At 41.5% G+C, this 17,690-nt stretch overlaps 1 protein-coding gene across 2 annotated transcripts; it reads right to left on the reverse strand.

The window, feature by feature from the left end:
- Nucleotides 1-2,385: 2,385 nt before the first annotated feature.
- Nucleotides 2,386-15,278, reverse strand: RBM24 (RNA binding motif protein 24). Of its 2 annotated transcripts, none has more exons than XM_037843214.1 (4): nt 13,856-15,278; nt 12,626-12,749; nt 11,118-11,172; nt 2,386-4,504 (listed from the first exon to the last, which is right to left on the reverse strand). In XM_037843214.1, exons 1-4 carry the CDS (start codon nt 14,021-14,023, stop codon nt 4,141-4,143), a joined length of 711 nt encoding a protein of 236 aa, XP_037699142.1. In that variant the 5' UTR covers nt 14,024-15,278; the 3' UTR covers nt 2,386-4,140. The 2 variants fall into 2 exon arrangements, with proteins under 2 accessions (XP_037699142.1, XP_037699143.1); XM_037843215.1 differs by having other exon boundaries at nt 12,626-12,798; nt 13,856-13,932.
- Between the last annotated feature and the right edge of the window lie 2,412 nt (nt 15,279-17,690).

Here is a 17,690-nt window from a genome sequence, read left to right on the forward strand (position 1 = left end):
CTCTGAGGACAAATTAATTGCAATAAGAGCTAACTTACGGTAACAAATATATATGCGTGTGTGTGTATATATATATAAAACTCTTCTTGTCTAAAAACCCTACAGTACTTATATACATAGTGCCTAACTTTTTCTTAGTTTGATTTAGAATTGGGATTTCAAAGCTTGGAATTTAAATGACTTACCTAAAATCATTATTGAACTTCTGAAATTTAACACATTTTAGAACAAAAACCCCAAATGAAAAAAGTCTTCTGTACAAATGCTTAGGCAAAATCAAGTTAGCATTCCCCTACAAACAGCCTGGAACTCTTGAAGTAGGGAGGGCAGAAGTCAGCATGAAAATGCACCTATTTTTTGGCTCTTCTTTACCCCTGCCCCTCTGAACCTCAGGCTATCTTAATGAATGCTCTCAAGCCTCAGAGGGAATTAAGAACAATATTTGACAGGGAGTGAGGAAGAAACCAAATGTAGTTCCTCTGTGAGAGAAATGTATTCCATAATCTTCTCCTGCACTCTACCTTCCCCTATCTGGGCAATCTTTTTCTTCATCTTTTGATGTGACTTTTGTGCGGCACTTGTGATACAACAAGTTGAGTCATTACTTTGTTGTGACAGAATAATGATAACATCATGAAATACAATTTTGTCCTCTTCTAGAAGGGTCATCTAATACGAGAGGTCAGTTTCCAAACGAATTTGTACACATTCCCCCAGTATATTAAGTGCCATTTGCCTAATGCTTTTGAATTTCTAACATGTTCTTACATCAATTATTTCATTTGATCAGTGCAAACTGAGAGGTAGAAAGAGCAACTATGTTGGGGACTATCATCCACATTTTACAAGTTCAGAAGGGTTCAAGGTCACCCAGCTGATAAGTAATGAAATCAGAGTTATCCAGCTGTTTGGATCTCAGACCATGGTGTTCTCTAACTCTACAAATACATGTGGCCTGCCAGACAAATGTGGCCATTATGTCATACCTACTCTTCTCTCTGTATTAGATATTAAAACCTCATAATTTTTTAGAAATTTGTGTTGGGGTGCTTTAGCATCATGAAGTAAAATTTTGCCTTCCCTACAACTGCTAACTGATATTAGGCTAGATCAGAAACACCAGCAAGAAGGGTACAGCTAGGGGAAAGTGGACTTTTGACTTTCCTGAGTATGACTCTGACAAATGTTTCCCAGAACTGTCTGACCTATTTTTATTCAATAAATCAAATAATGTTTCTCTTTAATGCCCAGCAATTTATAGCTTATTGAGGAAAAAAGTGACCTGTCATGTATCTGAAAAATTAAAAATAAAATATGCCTTTTGGAATAAAATAATCACTGATCCACTGACTGAATTAAGTGACTCAGAAATTATTTTTACTTATCCAAGGTAATACTTTGGGGTACAATAATCACTCTCCCTGGAGAATTAGTATCTATTTTTCTATGGAAAATTAAAGGCAACTGAAGCTTTGAGATTGTAATGGCTCTAAATAGGATTAGAGTTTGCATAAAATATAAAAGGTGATGGGATCTATTCTCACAACTTTCTGCTAAGTATAATTTTTGAAAATTAATGACATAGATAAAAGACATTACGTCGTAGATTTGGAAAATATTAAGACCAAGAGGCCCACCAAAAAAAAATCCATTCCATAATTAACATACACATTAAGGCAATCAGTGTGACAGTCATTCATTCCAGGTTCCAATACACACCTAATTAGAGGTTGCCACATCATCATGGACAGAAATTTGAAAATGAAAACATCCCATTAGGTGACTTCCTCTTTGTTTATCTTTCACTATGGAGCATTATGACTGACTACTAACAGCAGTCATTTATCATATGCTTACTAATATCTAGCTCGATGTGATATAGTTTATGTACTTTATCTAAAATTTAAATAATCATGAGACAGGTTTTGTTGTCCCAATATTATAGATGAGAAGCCCGTAAAAATCTTAGCCCTAAATTTTTCCAGTTCATGTTGCTAGAATGTGGTACAGTCTGGCTCCAAGTCTCAATGTACTTCACCCAAGTATCAGTGTGCTATTCCAGCTTTTGATTGACTGGTACCTTCTGCACCAGCCCACTCCTTTCAAGTATTTTTCAGTTAACCAAATTTCAGTGACATGGATAGTTTTTTAGGGTTCAGTGTTGGGGGATGATCTATATCATTTACTAAATACAACACAGACTCAACTTAATGAAAAGTACTTCAGAGGTATACAAACAGGGCATCTGAGAAGCTTTCTGTGCACTGAAAAGTGTGACATGAAAATAATGGCTATTCTTAAAATGAAAAATCACTCACCTTTACTACCTAATTAGAAACAATCAATACAACAGGAGTTTTTACAAATTATATTTAATACAAGTGAATGGATTAGAAGATCTGAAATGTTATAAAGCAATATACAATGAATAAATAATTTGCACAGGAGAGTCAAGTCTACATTACATAACACTGTCTAGTATGGGAATACTTAAAGTAAATCCAGTGATGATGGAGAAAAGTCCATAAAAATGCTAACCTGTCTTCCCTTGTATGAAATTGTTCAAGTATAAAAATCCAATACAGTGTAAAATAGTATCCAATTTAGTTTAAGAATAAAAATTGCAAGTATTGCAGTTTCAGAAGAAAAATGGAGAGCAGCATTTAAAAACTATATAAACTACGTAAGAAGTGTTAGACTAATGAATTACCAATAAATGAGATCTACATGAGCAAAATCAAGAGAAGGAAGCATGAAACTAGCAATATATCCTGTTTTGAAAAAACTAAAAACTACAAATAAACTAAAATGTGTTAATGTAAGAGTACTCTCTTATACAGTGCACATACGAATTTAAATAAATCCAAGTCAACATCTTAGTTGAATAGGTTAATATTTAATATGCTACATCTAGACCTACTAAATAATTTATGCCATGAGATGAATACATAATTTTACAGTGTCACATCTAAAGTTCCTTTCTTTAGAGTGCAGCATAGTAAAACTCAAAAATAAATATCTTAAATAGCATTACTATTAAGGCACAGTATAAACCACATTTTCATTAACCTTTGAAGAATTGTAATCTCAGTAAGCTTGTTGTCTCATGGACTGTATTCACTAATAAATAGTTTTAAATATGACTCTGAAATAGATACTAAAAAGTGTAAAATTATTTAAAAAGGGAAAAAAATAAATGTCCTTAAGACAGTTCTTAAGGGTTTAGAGTCTGCAAACTTTGCCTGCCTTTATTCATAAGCCACAAGTCGACACAATAAATAGAAAGAGAAGGCTGTTAGAGTAAAAGCCTGATCCTATTTCAGAATCAGAATTGCTGACACCAGCAGATACAAGTTTCCCAAAATTGAAACAGGATGGGGATAGGGATTAGAATGTGACAAGCTCATCAAACAAGCACAAGTGATGTGTTCTTTCCAGAACTGTGTGTGTTATTGATTGTCTGTACAGCTGTTGCACCCATTAATTCCACATCACTTGCTCCAGAGTTCAGCTCACCCGGAGGACAGATGAGAAAATAGCTTTGGTGCCTGTCCACCATTTTACCCACCGCCATGCTCCTAGATTGATTGTTCGATGCCCGTTTTTGAGACAGTAAGAACATTACCTTCTTACTCGAAAAAGTTCTATAGGCCATAGTGACTGCTAAAAATGACAATCAGTGCTTTCAACATTTTGTTTAAAAAAAATCTGCTTTTAACTGTAATTCAAGCTACATATTGCTCATTCTGTTTCCCCTGGTTCAACTAGATTCAAATAGCATTTTCTAACTTGTAAAAGGCAGTTTGCTTCCCTGATACTATAAAAAGAGCACAAATAAAAATCCCATTATAAAAGTGGAAGTTCCATTGTTATCCCTGCCGTCATTTGGCAGAGGCCTTTCATTTACTCAGAGTCTTTGGGATTGGTTTCCAAAACTGTGCCCACAACCCTCATTCTTACCTCTTTCTCATCTATGAACACTATTGGAGTATAAAAAAAAAAAAATTCTTATTTGCAATCATATAGCCTCTCTCTCTCTCTTTTTTTAAAGTCCATGTTAACTCTCTTATTACCTATTAAAAATTGGAAAATTGAGGGGAGGGGAAGAGAAAACAATTCAACTTTGATCAGATGGCTGGTCTACTGCATTCGGTCTGTTTGCAGCTGCTGAGGCTGATACTGGCCAAATGCTGCAGCGGCGGCAGCAGCTGCGGCGGCAGCAGCAGCTGTCCCGGGCGCCGCTGCAGTGATTGGCTGCTGGACTGCATAGCCATAGCCCCCAGCGGTGACATATCCTGCAGCAGCTGGAGAGGCTGCATAGGGGTACTGGTCATAGGCAGCAGCAGCGGCGGCAGCGGCTGCTGCTGCTGAGTATTGTGCATATGCAGCTCCGGTGTAATCGATGTAAGGTGTGGTGGAGGCGGCAGCTGCTGTAGGCTGGACATGTGGGATTACAACTCCAGGCTGCACAAAAGCCTGAGGATAGACATAGTGGGCAGGTATCCTGTTGAGAAATGGAAAACAAAGTCAGGCAGTAGTTACCTCCTATCTGTAAGATACACTGTTCAGAGATCCAACAAACTCAAATTTAGTGGTTATTATGAGCATAGGGTTGCCACAATATCTACTTTCTAGTGGTCCTTTGAAAGCACTCTGGCCATAGCCAAAGTCACGGAGTGCCCAAGAATGAATTCAACAACAACAAAAATACCACAATACTCTTCCTGCTAGAATTTTTATTTATGGTTATTTAGAACCATTAAATATCAATTATTGAAAGTTTGGAAACTAAATCACAGCTCATGAGGGCTATAAGAGATATTTAATAAATACATAATTGATTAAGACTTTAAAGTCAGTAATTAGTTCATGAAAGAAAAATGTTTAACAAATAGCACAATTCTTGGCAGTGAAAACAGGACTCAAAAGGTAATCCATGATCATTTAATTCTGTGGGATGGTGGTCAGTTTGTCAAAACTAAAATAAATTTCAACAAGTATTTGATTTCAATGATTTATCAGATGATTATTATCATGGCAACCCTACTTGAAATTGCTATGCAGACTCAGCACACATTAATCTCTCTGCAACCTCAGTCACCCTTATTAAAAATAATCATGAAAAAAAAAAGAAGCAGGCGACAAAATAAAAAAAGGAGTTTAAAAGTTCACAAGTGTGGTAAACACAGCAGAATCACACTTCTCAAACGAACTGTAGTGCAGCTCACTCTGTCACAAGAGACTGGTGTGGGAAGCTACAGAAATGCTATTCACATTCACGGCAGTGATACCCAACGAGAGGTGCAGCACACTGTTTTTCTTTCTTTCTTTTTCCATAAAATTCATAAGGACACAACGGTCAATCAAACCTGTTTGACTATCAGGCAACTGAGGGTCAGCCAGCTTGTTTATCTCTATGCAAGACAGACAGAAGGGGTTTTGGGGAAACGATGAGGCTGAAGGAAAAGGTAGGGACAGGGAAATACAACTAAATATTTCTAAAATTAATATAAACTTCAAAGGGTTATATAATAATATGAGTAAGGAAACATTCTTTTTTTGCAAATCCACTAACTGCTTTACCCTCCAAATCAACAGAAACAGAGTTATTAGCATATCTGTTTTAAATCTGTCCCATGAGATATTCTGTACAAGTCAATTCTATTATTATGTATTCTCCTACAAAAGTTCCAGAAAGTGAAACACAGTCACATACCTTTTAGAAGCATACATTCACAGATCACATACAAGACAGACTCCAATGACTTTACTTAAAAGTTAATTTGGTTAAAAAATAAACCACCGGAAGGATTTAAGAAAAACCCATGCATCTCAATTCTCTTTCTCTTGCGATCCACTACTGCTCATTTAAAACACTACCATGAATATCTGGTTTATTTTCATCTGAAATAATCTCCATCAAAACCCCCTATATTTCTAAAAATATGACTAAAATGCCATCTGGCTGTTGGCAAAGCCCAAAAACTTATAAGCAGTACAAGCACAAGTAACAATCTTTAAGGAACTGAAAACAGAAAACTTCACCATCAGATTTTGAAAACAAAAGATTCTGCTTTGCCTTTTCAGAGTAATGAGAAGGCACCCACTAATGAATCTCCATGGAAAAGATGAATTTATCACAGAGGGTAGTGAACTTTGATCCCCAATGATAAAAATACACTAAATTTTACTAGACTTGTAGATTTTTTCCAGTGCCAGGAGAAACGATGTCATCAAGTGTTTCTGAGGACACTTAGAAATGTTCTTAACTGCTTGTCAGAAACCAGGCACGTGGTCATGCACACTCAAAACTTTGCTGCAGGTCAGGTGACCAGCTCACTCCCAGCAACAGGTGTGGCTTTATGAAACCCTGTCCCTGTGGGCCGCCTCGTCCCCAATGTGTGGACACTGCTAAGTGAGCCTATTCTTATGCCAGTTTACACGTGGTGATGGACAGCAGGGGCTGCAGCCGGGCTATTTTTGATCCTGTCATGCGACAAGGGTTTCCAGCGGGCAAAATGTCTTTATAAGGCCAAAGCAAAACATCTATCAGCTACAAAGGCCAGCCAGTATGAATCTCACTGATACCGAAACATTAACCCCTTTTACTCCTCAAAGTTCCAAAGGGGAGCACGGCGGTTGCTAGGTTCCTATCTTTGAATAAAGGTTTATCCTGTAAAAAAGCAAGATAAAATTGTGAGGGGGGGGTGGAGGAGTGAGAGGGAGAGAGAGAGAGAGAAGAATGCATTAAACATTCGGCAGGGGTTGCTAAGAGGACTCTTGTCTCTGCATTTACTTCCCATCCAGAAATAGTTTTGATTTGATAATGTCAGCCAATGGGAGTGTAAAGTTCCCTGGAATATCAGAATTCTACATGAAGTCTGGGAAAGGATAGGAAGACGCCTGGAAGGCAAATGACAGCCAAGAGCCCTTTAAGGCATAGGAAAAAGGAGAACCCAGAAGACCACGGAGAACCTAAAATATCGGTACAGGAAGGAAGGCAGAATTGGATTAAAGGGTAAGGCGGCATTTCTGAAGCAATTCCTCTATGATGAGTTACCTTAATTGTCTCAAGAATCCATTAAGGAGATTTGGGAATCTCTTTTCTATTATATATCTACCAATGTCCTTTCTCTCAATTAATCATAGAACATACATATCTGACAGTTAGAAAAGGGTAAAAGCAAAGCAGATACTTCTGCCAAGTTTCAAACAAATCTCAGTATGTTTTTCTTTTCTTCCCATCTCTTCTTTTCCCTCTGACTTCTCTCTGTGACACTTTTGAAGCAGCATTCTAACTGGTTTCCTCTTCCAATCTATTGCACAAACTTCTGACAGTCCACATCTCATTCCCTTGCTCAAACTAACGTGTGGCCCCTAACATCCTAACATCATATCAAACTAAACACAAATTCTTAAACCTTGGCATTCCAGGCCTTTTATGCTTCTGGCTCCAAGCTACCTTTCAGTATTCCTTTCCACCTTATCTCAAACCCAAGTCAATTGGAACCCTTCATGTTTCCTGAACATTCCAGACTTTTTCATGCCTCTGCCAGGGATGCCAACCGTCACTTCCTCTCTACCTGCTGAAATCCAAATCCCATCCAACCTAGTTCTAGCACTCACTTCATGCAGGGCCTTCAGCAATTTGCTTTCTCATCTGTGCAATGGGCCTAATATTTCAACTCTGAGTGGATATCCATTAAATAAAATAATCTGTGTGGGGTACCTAGAATGATGAATACCATAAGTGCTCAATAAATGAGTTCCCCATCCTCCATCATCCTTTAATCTATGTCAACTTCTACCTCCTTCATGAAGACTTCCTGGATCCTACCAACCTGATGTCTCTCTCCCTTATCTGAAGCCACATGGACAGCCCTTCTGGGTGTCTGCTGGTTTTCTTACTAAATTACAAGAGAGAATGGAGATACGTCTTTTTGGCTACAGCCAGACACATAAGAAATAATATAGCTCTTGCTGTCAGGGAGACTATGATTTTGAATCTAGAAACTAACCGACATACCAACTAGCCTTGTGAACAGGGGCAGGGTGGAATTTAATTAACCTCTCTTTGCATCTCAGTTTTTTTCACCTTTGGACAGGAGATTAATAATGCCTTCATCAAATAATTATTGTTAGAATTAAATTATATAATTTATGTAAATGCCTTATCAATACCAGGCATGTTAAGTTAATGTTAGAAACTGTCTCTCCTGCTCGCTTAGTGGACACTATGGAACCCAGCAGTGTAACACACCTACCCCAAAACTTAGCAGTTAAAGGTATACTGAATGAATGTTTAAAGTGTCTTTTCAACTGGACTTACACTAGGTCAGAAATTTCTACTCACAGATGTACAGTCTCTCCAAGTTTTCAATAAGAAAACACTTCTTTCAAACACAAAATATTTTAAAGGTATTGTTCAGCAAATCCACAAGTTTTTATACATCTGCTCACCGTGTTACATCAGAAATTCTTCCAGGCCAAGATTTTGTTTTTAAAGCCCAGAGTAATCTGGGAGCCATTTAAGGACTGCATAAAAAATAGCTTGGTTGCTAGAATTTCAAACAACTTGAATAACATAAAAAATTCTCAAGCTACTTTAGAGGCCTAAAATAAGAACATGTGGCATTTAAATAGAATTTAGGATGACCAGGTGTGATTTGTTAGGTACAGACTCTGGGGATTAGAGCAATGCTGAGAACCCCTTCAAAAAGAAAGAGAAGGCTTGCTTGTTCCATCTGGAATGCTATCTATTTCTAATATGAATCTCAAGTTCAGTTTATGCAAGCAGTGATAATCACCACCACTTATAAAGACAGCTAATATTAGAAGAGATGAAAAACAAAAGGCTGCATCAAAACACGCTGGACACAAAATCCCGCTATGACACAAGTACAAGAGTTGTTCTTATTTTCCTCATGTCACTTTCTTTCTCAAGGGTCTATAAGGACTACTGCAACCAGCCCAAATTTCTCTGTCTGGCTCTCAAGACCCTCTATAAACAGTCTGATTTTTCCATGTGCTGATTCTTCTCTCCTCTGTGACTTTGCCCAATCTCACCCTGTGCAACCCCTGCCCCATCCCCAGACATGTCTATTCTTCCTTTACCTGTCCAGGAGGTGACAATGTGATACCCACTGGCTCAAGTCTAGCTCAAGTCTACGTTCTCCTACAAAGCCTCTTCCAACTCTTCGGGCACGTCTATTATCTTGCTCCTCTAAATTCCTTTTATACTTGAGACAATACCAGGTAATTTAGCGCTTACTGATTCCTGATTGGTTTTAGTTTTGTTTTCCAAACTAAAGTGCAATTTCCTAATTTTGCATCATCCAATAAAATATAAACACATGCTAATACTTGTTGATTAATTTAGTTTTGTAACTGTTTCAAGATTACTAATATGGGGTCATGACTAAGCTCACCATTATTTCTAAAGCTATATGTTCTCCTCCCTAAATCCATTTTAAATAAGATAGTCTAGATCAATGGAGGGGAAGAAAACCACAGATATAATTAGATCCATCACCCCATTATTTGTTATCAGTGTCCAGGTTGGTTTGGATGGAGTTCTGACAAATAGCTATGGAAATATGATTGTCATCATATCAGACACAATACCCTCTTCTCTGGTTAAAAAAAAAAAAAAAGTAAGAGTTGGCAGTTAGAGTGAGGCACTAAGACGTTAGAGTTTTAAAAAGGTGTTCACAGAAAATATAACTTGGCTCTTCCAAGTTAGGTTAGTATTACTTCCTTAGTCTTTTCTTGGAGCCACAGAAGGTGTACATCCACGTTTGTCGCTGGATTCTAAAATTTCAGATTACACATGTAGGGGGGTAGGTGCTAAGCTAGAGAAGAAACTTGCTGATTATAAAACACTCTTTGAACAGCTAGAATGTTTTAAAAGGAAGTTTAAATCTTGGGCATTAGTTACATGGATGTTGACCAGGTAGAATACAGCCAAAACAGACTCTAGTGCTCAGAATAAATTTAAGAGGTAGGCAAGATCCCAGCCATATCATATCCCAATGGGAGAGAAATGGGGAGCTCAGACAAGGCAAGCTGTTAATCACAAGACCTGGAGAAAACACAAATATGAGCAGGCTGTTCACCTGAGTTAGATCTGAAAAGAAAGTTAGCGCTACTGTACTCAAAAAACTGGCTAGTGTTAAAGAAATCTGAGGAGAGGAGTCGGATCTTTAAATTTGAAGGCCTAAAAGTGGATACACATGGAAAAAAAAGGAACCCCAATCCCAGACAACTCCCCATTGAAACAGAAACTTAGGACATGCAAGCAATGAATCTGTATTCTTACAGAAAGAAAACACACAATTTAGCACTCACTACAAAAATATGGTTAAATGGAAGTCACAGGCTACAGCTTAAAAGCAAGAAAAAAAAAAAGGCCCTTTGCTTCCCATGGCAAAGTCAAAAGTCAACACTCCTCAACACCACCATCAAAACCCAAAACACAAAGAGCCCCTTCCCCGAGGAAAAGGAAACACTTTCACTACAGCTCTTTTCAATTAAGTAAAAAGCACACAGTTTAGCTATCAACACCACTTCATTACTGTAATAAATAAAATAAAGCACACGGAGGTCTATTGACTATTGTGAAAAAGGAAAACACCACCACCAACATCCATGCATCGTTAATCACCATCTGAGCTTGTGTGTCTGATTCTACTGGTTACAGAGATTAATTCCAAACAGAACTATTCCACCTCTTATCATGGTATCCTTCTGATCAGTTAGCTTAACTGTATACGAGCCCTGTCAGGTTAGAAAGAGACAAATAAAATTGAGTAAAGGTGAACAGGAGATACAGTGATGGGGCACAATTGTCTCGTACACAAGTCATACCTGGCGTTTTGGTTTTGTTTTGTTAATCATAAGCTCAAAATTTGTCTGTTTTAGAGGCTGCATACTTGATCACATAACTTGATTCATCTAAAAATATTTATAGTATCAGCATTAAAAATTCACAAACATATATAAATATGCATAACCAGGAACATTCTGTGACATGATAATCTTGTCTTCATAAAACAAAGAGGCAGGTTAACAAATGATCACTATACTGAAACTTAGGAGGGCTTCTTTCATTGACTTACCCGAAAGGTCTTTGTATAAGGGCTGGATGAAGCTGTTGAACACCAAAGGCAAAACCTAACAACAAAACATACCACATTCTCTATTTGTGCAGGGCCAGGCATTTATGACTACATATAAAATGCAATCATCACTTTCACTTAGAAAGATAACCACTTTTTTTGACACTTTGGAGAAAATATTTTATATGTACCTTTTTAAAAAGTTAATTTTATAAGTGCTATCATTGATCTAAAATAAACATTTTAATAGGTAAATAGTGGAAACTTTAAAAAAATAACTGCAAAGTTTAGGTGACCTACACCAGGACCTTAGAAAGTTAGACCAGGGAACAATTATTTTGAAAAGAAACCACAAACAATAGGACTTGACTATGATGTTACATGTCAAAAATATTCCTATAATCCTTAATCACAGCTGATAAAAAGGCTCTGAAATTTAGACCACTGATTTTGGACAATGCTCTGGAGATTTTATGGATTTTACAGTTTATAGCATTAAAAATTTACAAAAACATAATTTCTTTTCTGCCTTTCTGGATAATACATACACATAATCTATCAGACCAACACAAATATTAATTGACGCCAATGGATACTTTGCACATGCACTCACTTTCTTGACAACCGTGTTCTTTTTAAAATCAGTTTGGATGGAAGTGTCAAGGTCTTTCCAGAACTCCAGATGGAAAGTCAGAGTGAAGAGGGCATGATTTAATGAAACAAGTAAAGGAGCTTATCTGAGGGAAAGATTGTACTTGCTAAATAGTCAACGCTCAATTATGGGTGCTAAGGCAAAGTGCAGTCTTGTAAATAAAATCCCAAACTTCCTATTTTCACATAGACAAAATGCTGCTCCCCTTTTGGTGACTAATAGCTATAGGACTTTGCAGTAAACTATTTCTCATCTCTAAGTATGAGTTTCTTCATCTGTAACATGAGGGTCCTTGACTAGGGGAAATCTCTCATTTCTTCTCTTACTAATACTCTCATTTTATGTTAAAGCGTCACCATCTGGACATCACCTACATCTCATGCTTTTCTTGGGTCAGCGTTCAAGTCCGAGTCCCTGCTCTGAGCCCAGGGCAACTGGTGGTAAAAGGAAAGACAACACTAAGTACGGAAACATACCTAGCTGCAGTTGACAAATTTGGTCCATATAACCCACATGTGTATTATCTACATGTGGGTAAAAATTGGAAAACTGAGAGAAGTCTATGACCGTAAGTCGTTTAGGAAACACGAATCAAGCCGCAATCTGGGTGTGTCCAAACTGTCCAGGACCCCAAGCTCTATTTTTGCACACTACGTACCTGCCTGTCCAGGTACATACACTTCAAGTCCTTAAAGGAGTGCTTACAGCTCTCATGTATCTTGCAATGCCTTGGAAGACTAACCAGCCATGGTTCAAGTTTACTGAACACATCTACAGATTCTCCAGGGACCAGTAGTTTGTGAATCAGGGATTCATTCTATTCAGAAGGGGAGAGGGAGCAGGGGCCATCTCTCACCTGGTTGCATGATCCTAGGTTTTGCTCCCAGGTATGCCAGATTCACATTGGCCTTTCTGCCGTCGATGATGGGGTTGGGATCTTTGCAGGCCCGGTCAGCAGCAGCCCGGTCAGCCATGGTGACCTTAGCAACGTACACACACAGACACACACACAGCGCTCTAAATCAACCCCTGAAGGAAACCAGGAATCACGCTGGAGAAGCCATTTGTGATAAAACAGAGGGGTTCTCAAACTTTTTCTTTCTTCTGCTGGACCTTACTCCCTGATCCCTCAAAGGACAAAGGGAAGGAAGGAAGGAAAAGAACGAGGGAAAGAGAGAACAAAAAAGGAAAAGGAAAAGAAACACCACCTGAAGCCTTAAGGGTGACAGTAGGGCCTAGCAGAGATTTGGAAGCCTGAATTCGGTCTTAGAACTCCTCCAGATCTTCCCTCCCCTCCCTCGCCCCCCAGGTTCCTAACCAGCTGGAGAGGCACTGTTTGCTTTAATATAAGCGCAGCTTCACATCCGCCCGGTGCGCTGAGCCACCCGCAAACACTCCCCAACGACAATAGCTATTGTCCTACGCTGGGGCTCGCTGCTCCTAGGCAGCTGAATTTGCAAGCTTAAGTCTCCAGGAAGCTTATTTAGCTCTGTTTCAGTTAGGCAAAGAGCCATAGGATCGTCTTTTTGAAAAAACAAACAAACAAACAAACCTACTTTTGCAATTTAAAAAGGGGGGGAGGGAGGGGTGGCATGAGGAGAAGAACCCTCCCCGCCCCAACCGGGTCGCCAGAAGACACGCGCATTTTCACAAAGCAACAACGCACTTCCCACTGGCCTCCAACCCAGGAATGCAATTCTGAGGGGCTGCAGCTCCAAAGTCTCAACCCTCCACACCCCCAAATCCAGCAGTCATTACAATTCTCCCCTTCCACCCCTGCCCCGCCCCTCCCCCAACACAGTACCCACTTCCCCGTGTCACCTTAAGACCCGGCGAGGCAGGCGCGGGCCCTCGCTCCCCTAGCTCCGCGGCGCGTAAAGTTTCAGTTCCTAAGCGCCGCTCACGCCCCCGGGGTTCCTCACCCGGTCACACCCAGCCCCTCACTCAGAACTCCGACCCCCCGCCCCAACCCCGAAACCAAGCGCCACTCCTTTCCTCCCCGCCCCCACTGTCTACGATCTCCCAGCCAGGCTTTTTCTCGTCCACCCGCCTCCCCCCGCCTCGCCCGCGCATCAGCGCAACTTACAAATCCATAGCCCCGGGACTTGCCCGTCTGTCGGTCGGTGATGACCACCGCCTCCTCGATCTCGCCAAAGACCTCAAAGTACTTGCGCAGGCTGGCGTCGGTGGTGTGGTAGGGCAGCCCCCCGACGAAGATCTTGGTGTACGTGGTGTCCTTCTGGGTGGTGTGCATTTTCGCGGCCGCCCCGCGGCTCGGGCTCCGGCTGCGGCTGCGGCTCGGGCAGCGGCTGCGCCTCCTCCTCCTCCCGCTCCGCGTCTCCCGCCCCCTTTCGCGGCTGGCGGGGGCCAAGGGCGAGCCAGGGGGCGAGGGCGGTGGCGCGGCGGGGGCGAGCGGCCCGGGGCGGCAGAGAATTCGGGACGCGGGGCTTCCGAAGTCGCCAGCAGCCCCGGAGACTTGACTTCGCTCTCTCCTCCCGCCCCCCCTGCCGGTCACGGTGCAGATTCTCCGGATCGTCTGGGATGGGATCCGACTCTATGGAACGTGTAAGAGGCTTCTACTCACCCGGCCGCGAGGCCAAAATAGAAAAAAGAGGGGTGGTCCTCGAGCGAAGAAGGGGGTGCGTTTGGAGGTAGATTTTTTTTTTTTCTTTCTTAGAAATCAGGTGTCTTGGGTGCGGCGTGGATAGGGTCTGCGGCGAGAGCGTGTGGGCGGGCGGGGGGCACGGCGGCGGGTCCAGGCGGGGGACTCCGCGCGGCTTCGGCTCCAGTCCTGTCCCTCCCGCCGCGGAAGCTGGAAGACGAGTGAGTGCCGGGGACTCCTCTCCACCTCTCTGCTCCCTTCTGCCGCCGGCCGGGGGTCGGCGCCGGGCTGGGGAGGGGGCGGGCCGGACGCCTGCGATTGGCCGCGGCTGCACCTGGGGCGCCTGGCGCCGCCGCCCCCCAGCTGTTGGGAACAGCTGTTTCTCCCCGGGCGCGGCGCGGCGTGGCTCGGCGCTGGGCTGCCCGACTTGGGCTCGGGCTCTGCAGCCGGCGCTGGGGCAGGGCTGGGGATGGTTGGCGGCGACCTTGTTCTCCGCCGTCGCCTGTTTCTAACCCTTCAAAGTCCGAGGGACCCGGCGCGGCCCTCGCCGGGACCCAGAGCGCGGGGGCTGCGCCCGCGGAAGGAGCTGCGTCGCTCGCCACAGCCCACGACGCGAGCTCTTCGTGCTGGGCCTCGGTGACTGGGCTGGCCACCTGGCCTGGCGAACTGGGGGCCCCGAGGCTTGGGGCGGTTCACTGAGTAGCCAGTTTCCTCCCAGGAGTCGGGGGCCGAGGAGCTCCGCCAACGATACCCGAGCTGGAGACTCTTGAGTCTGGAGAGTGAGAAGGAGGCCCCAACCTTCCTTGACCCCAAAGAGCCGGTGCTGAATTGACCGAGGTAGAGCCAGAAGGAAAAAAAGGGCTTGAGCTTGGGTGTGCTTTGGGGGAAACCATTAGCTTTAATTACTCACGACCCGCCAAAGAAGTAACCCTAGATACTCATGTGTATCAGGCACCGCCTTGTGTTTCCGGGATAAATTGGTACTATAGCACCCCCCCCCCCGCCCCCCGCCATGGGCACCAGATTTTTGTTTCCTCCCAAACTTAGTTATTTGGGAAGATTGGTACAGATTTCTCGTCACAAGTTCTTTTTTTTTTTTTCCAAAGCAAAAAATTAATCCGTTTCCTTCTATTTGAATTGCAGAAATGCTTAATGACTTGATCTCATCTGTTGTATCTGGATGTAACTGTAATAGGTGCAGTTTTTGAAATCAACCTGTTACGTAACCACTGGTTTCTGCCAGCAGACCTCTAAGGCATTTGTAGAATGTACACGAGGTTAGTGCATCCTATATATATTTATTTTTTATATCAGCCTTTCTGCTCTTGGCAGCTTCTGTTTATCAAGAGTACATTCACTTAAGCCAAAAAATCATTCCATCATATTTGAGGTTTGAATGAACATATTTAATGTGAGGAGAATTGTTTCACCCACCACTGTTGACACATCCTTTACTTTTAAGTCGTTTTCTCCAGGAGTGTTCACTGAAGTCAGAATATTAATTGCCCCTGAGCCAACGGTTTATTCTCTTTAAAGCGGTTTAGTATGTTAACCTATACGAGAGGCACATCCTTCTGTTTCTCCTTCCAGGGCACCTTTGCACTCAGCTCAAGAGGATGAGAAATGTTGCACTGGCAACAGTTAATGTAAACTCAAATATTCTTGTGCAAAATGTTGAACTCCGTTTTTCATCTTGCTGATTTCTGCATGAGGTTGACCTTTTGAGGTCATCAGTTTCTTTACATTTGAACCCCTAATGGGAGATATGCAGAAATAAGTAATCTATCTAAAGTTGTTTTCTTTTCTTTCTTTCTTTTTAAAGTATCTTACAAGCACATGAGAGCCAGAAAGTGAAATTGTAAACAACACCCTCTCTTCCTTGCTTAAGAAAAGTGCAGGTTCAAGAGGGACTCTAAGTGCCCATGTAATAAAAGGTAATTTTTAAAAATTAGGAGAACAAAGCAGGCAGTGAAACAGAGGAGGTGTGTCTTTTAATGTTCAACAACCATCTTTCAGTGCCACTTGAGAACTACTGTACTTAGTTGAGGCTCAGGCAAAAAAAAAAAAAAACCTTGTGAGGGGAAGCTGCTCACTGAGAAGCCTTAAAGAGATAGGCTACTTTGGTTGTCTTACCTCTTCCTGCCTGAAGAGGGAGTACACTCTGGAGGGGGACTGTGATAATACCAGGAAAGGAGGGTATCTGGGAGGGTAGCCAGCGGCTTGGATGTTCGCTAGGTCAAGTGGTGAGATCTACAAGGAAATTCTAATCCCAGGTTGGGCTACCTGTGTCGTCGAACTCAGCTACTGGAAATAAGATGCTTCCCTGTCATCCTTCCAGAGAAAATAATGCAACTGCCCTTCCCCCAACCCCATGCAACCTGTGTGCTTTTATATTCTTTCAGATGAACAGTTATATTTAATAGCTTCCTTTGAGGCTTTGTTTCATTTTGTATGAAATGATACCTGGATATTTGCTAATTTTAAATTCCAAGGATAAGCACAGCATTAGTAAGGACTCTGGTTGTTATGTGGTTCACTGAGAACATAAGTTAAGAGGGATGGAGATTCCTTATTTTCCAAACCTATTTAAATAGAAACCATAATTCATATACAGTTCAGCTCAAGCACCACCTTAGGCAGGCGCTGGGCTAGACATTGTTGACCCTCATTGTGGGTTTTGTGACATCTGCAGAAAGGTGGGCACAATTACCATGGATCTCGTACCAAGATCCATCCTTGGTGGCTTTATGAACCATTGAACTATGAATTCTTGGGGCCATAAAGCTTTGGGGATGCAAAGTTTCAAGCTTATTAAGTACCAGATATTTCTGTGAAATTACCCATTACTAATTCAAGTTTGAAAAACAATATTTGGGTAATCCTTTTGCTTTCTTCCCAGCCTTTGGCAGACAGGAATACTTGTATATTCATAGACCTTGTGCGATATGTGTGCTTCATTGGAAAGAAAGGGCCATAAAATACTTTAAAAGTTATAAATAGATTCCAAGCTTGTTTCAAAATTAGTACATGTGGATGGCCCTGAACTCTTGGTTCTTACTCTATGGCAGCATCGATATTATTTTATTACTCACAGTAAATTATTTTCCAATTTGTCCAGAATCTTTTATCTGGCTATTAAAGGCTAGAACCAGACTCTCTCAAGTTTCATATTCATTTATCTTATTTTCTTTTTTTTAACTCCGTCTTAAATTAATCATGGGAATCAACTCCAGGGTTAAAGAGTTTTAGAATTTAGAAAAAAAGAGAGAAATAGTTCATGAAGGCAGGGATAGCCTCTTAAGGTGGGCTGGATCTCCTG

The sequence above is a fragment of the Choloepus didactylus genome, chromosome 7, assembly GCF_015220235.1.
Source record: "Choloepus didactylus isolate mChoDid1 chromosome 7, mChoDid1.pri, whole genome shotgun sequence".
In the NCBI taxonomy this organism is placed as follows: domain Eukaryota; kingdom Metazoa; phylum Chordata; class Mammalia; order Pilosa; family Megalonychidae; genus Choloepus; species Choloepus didactylus.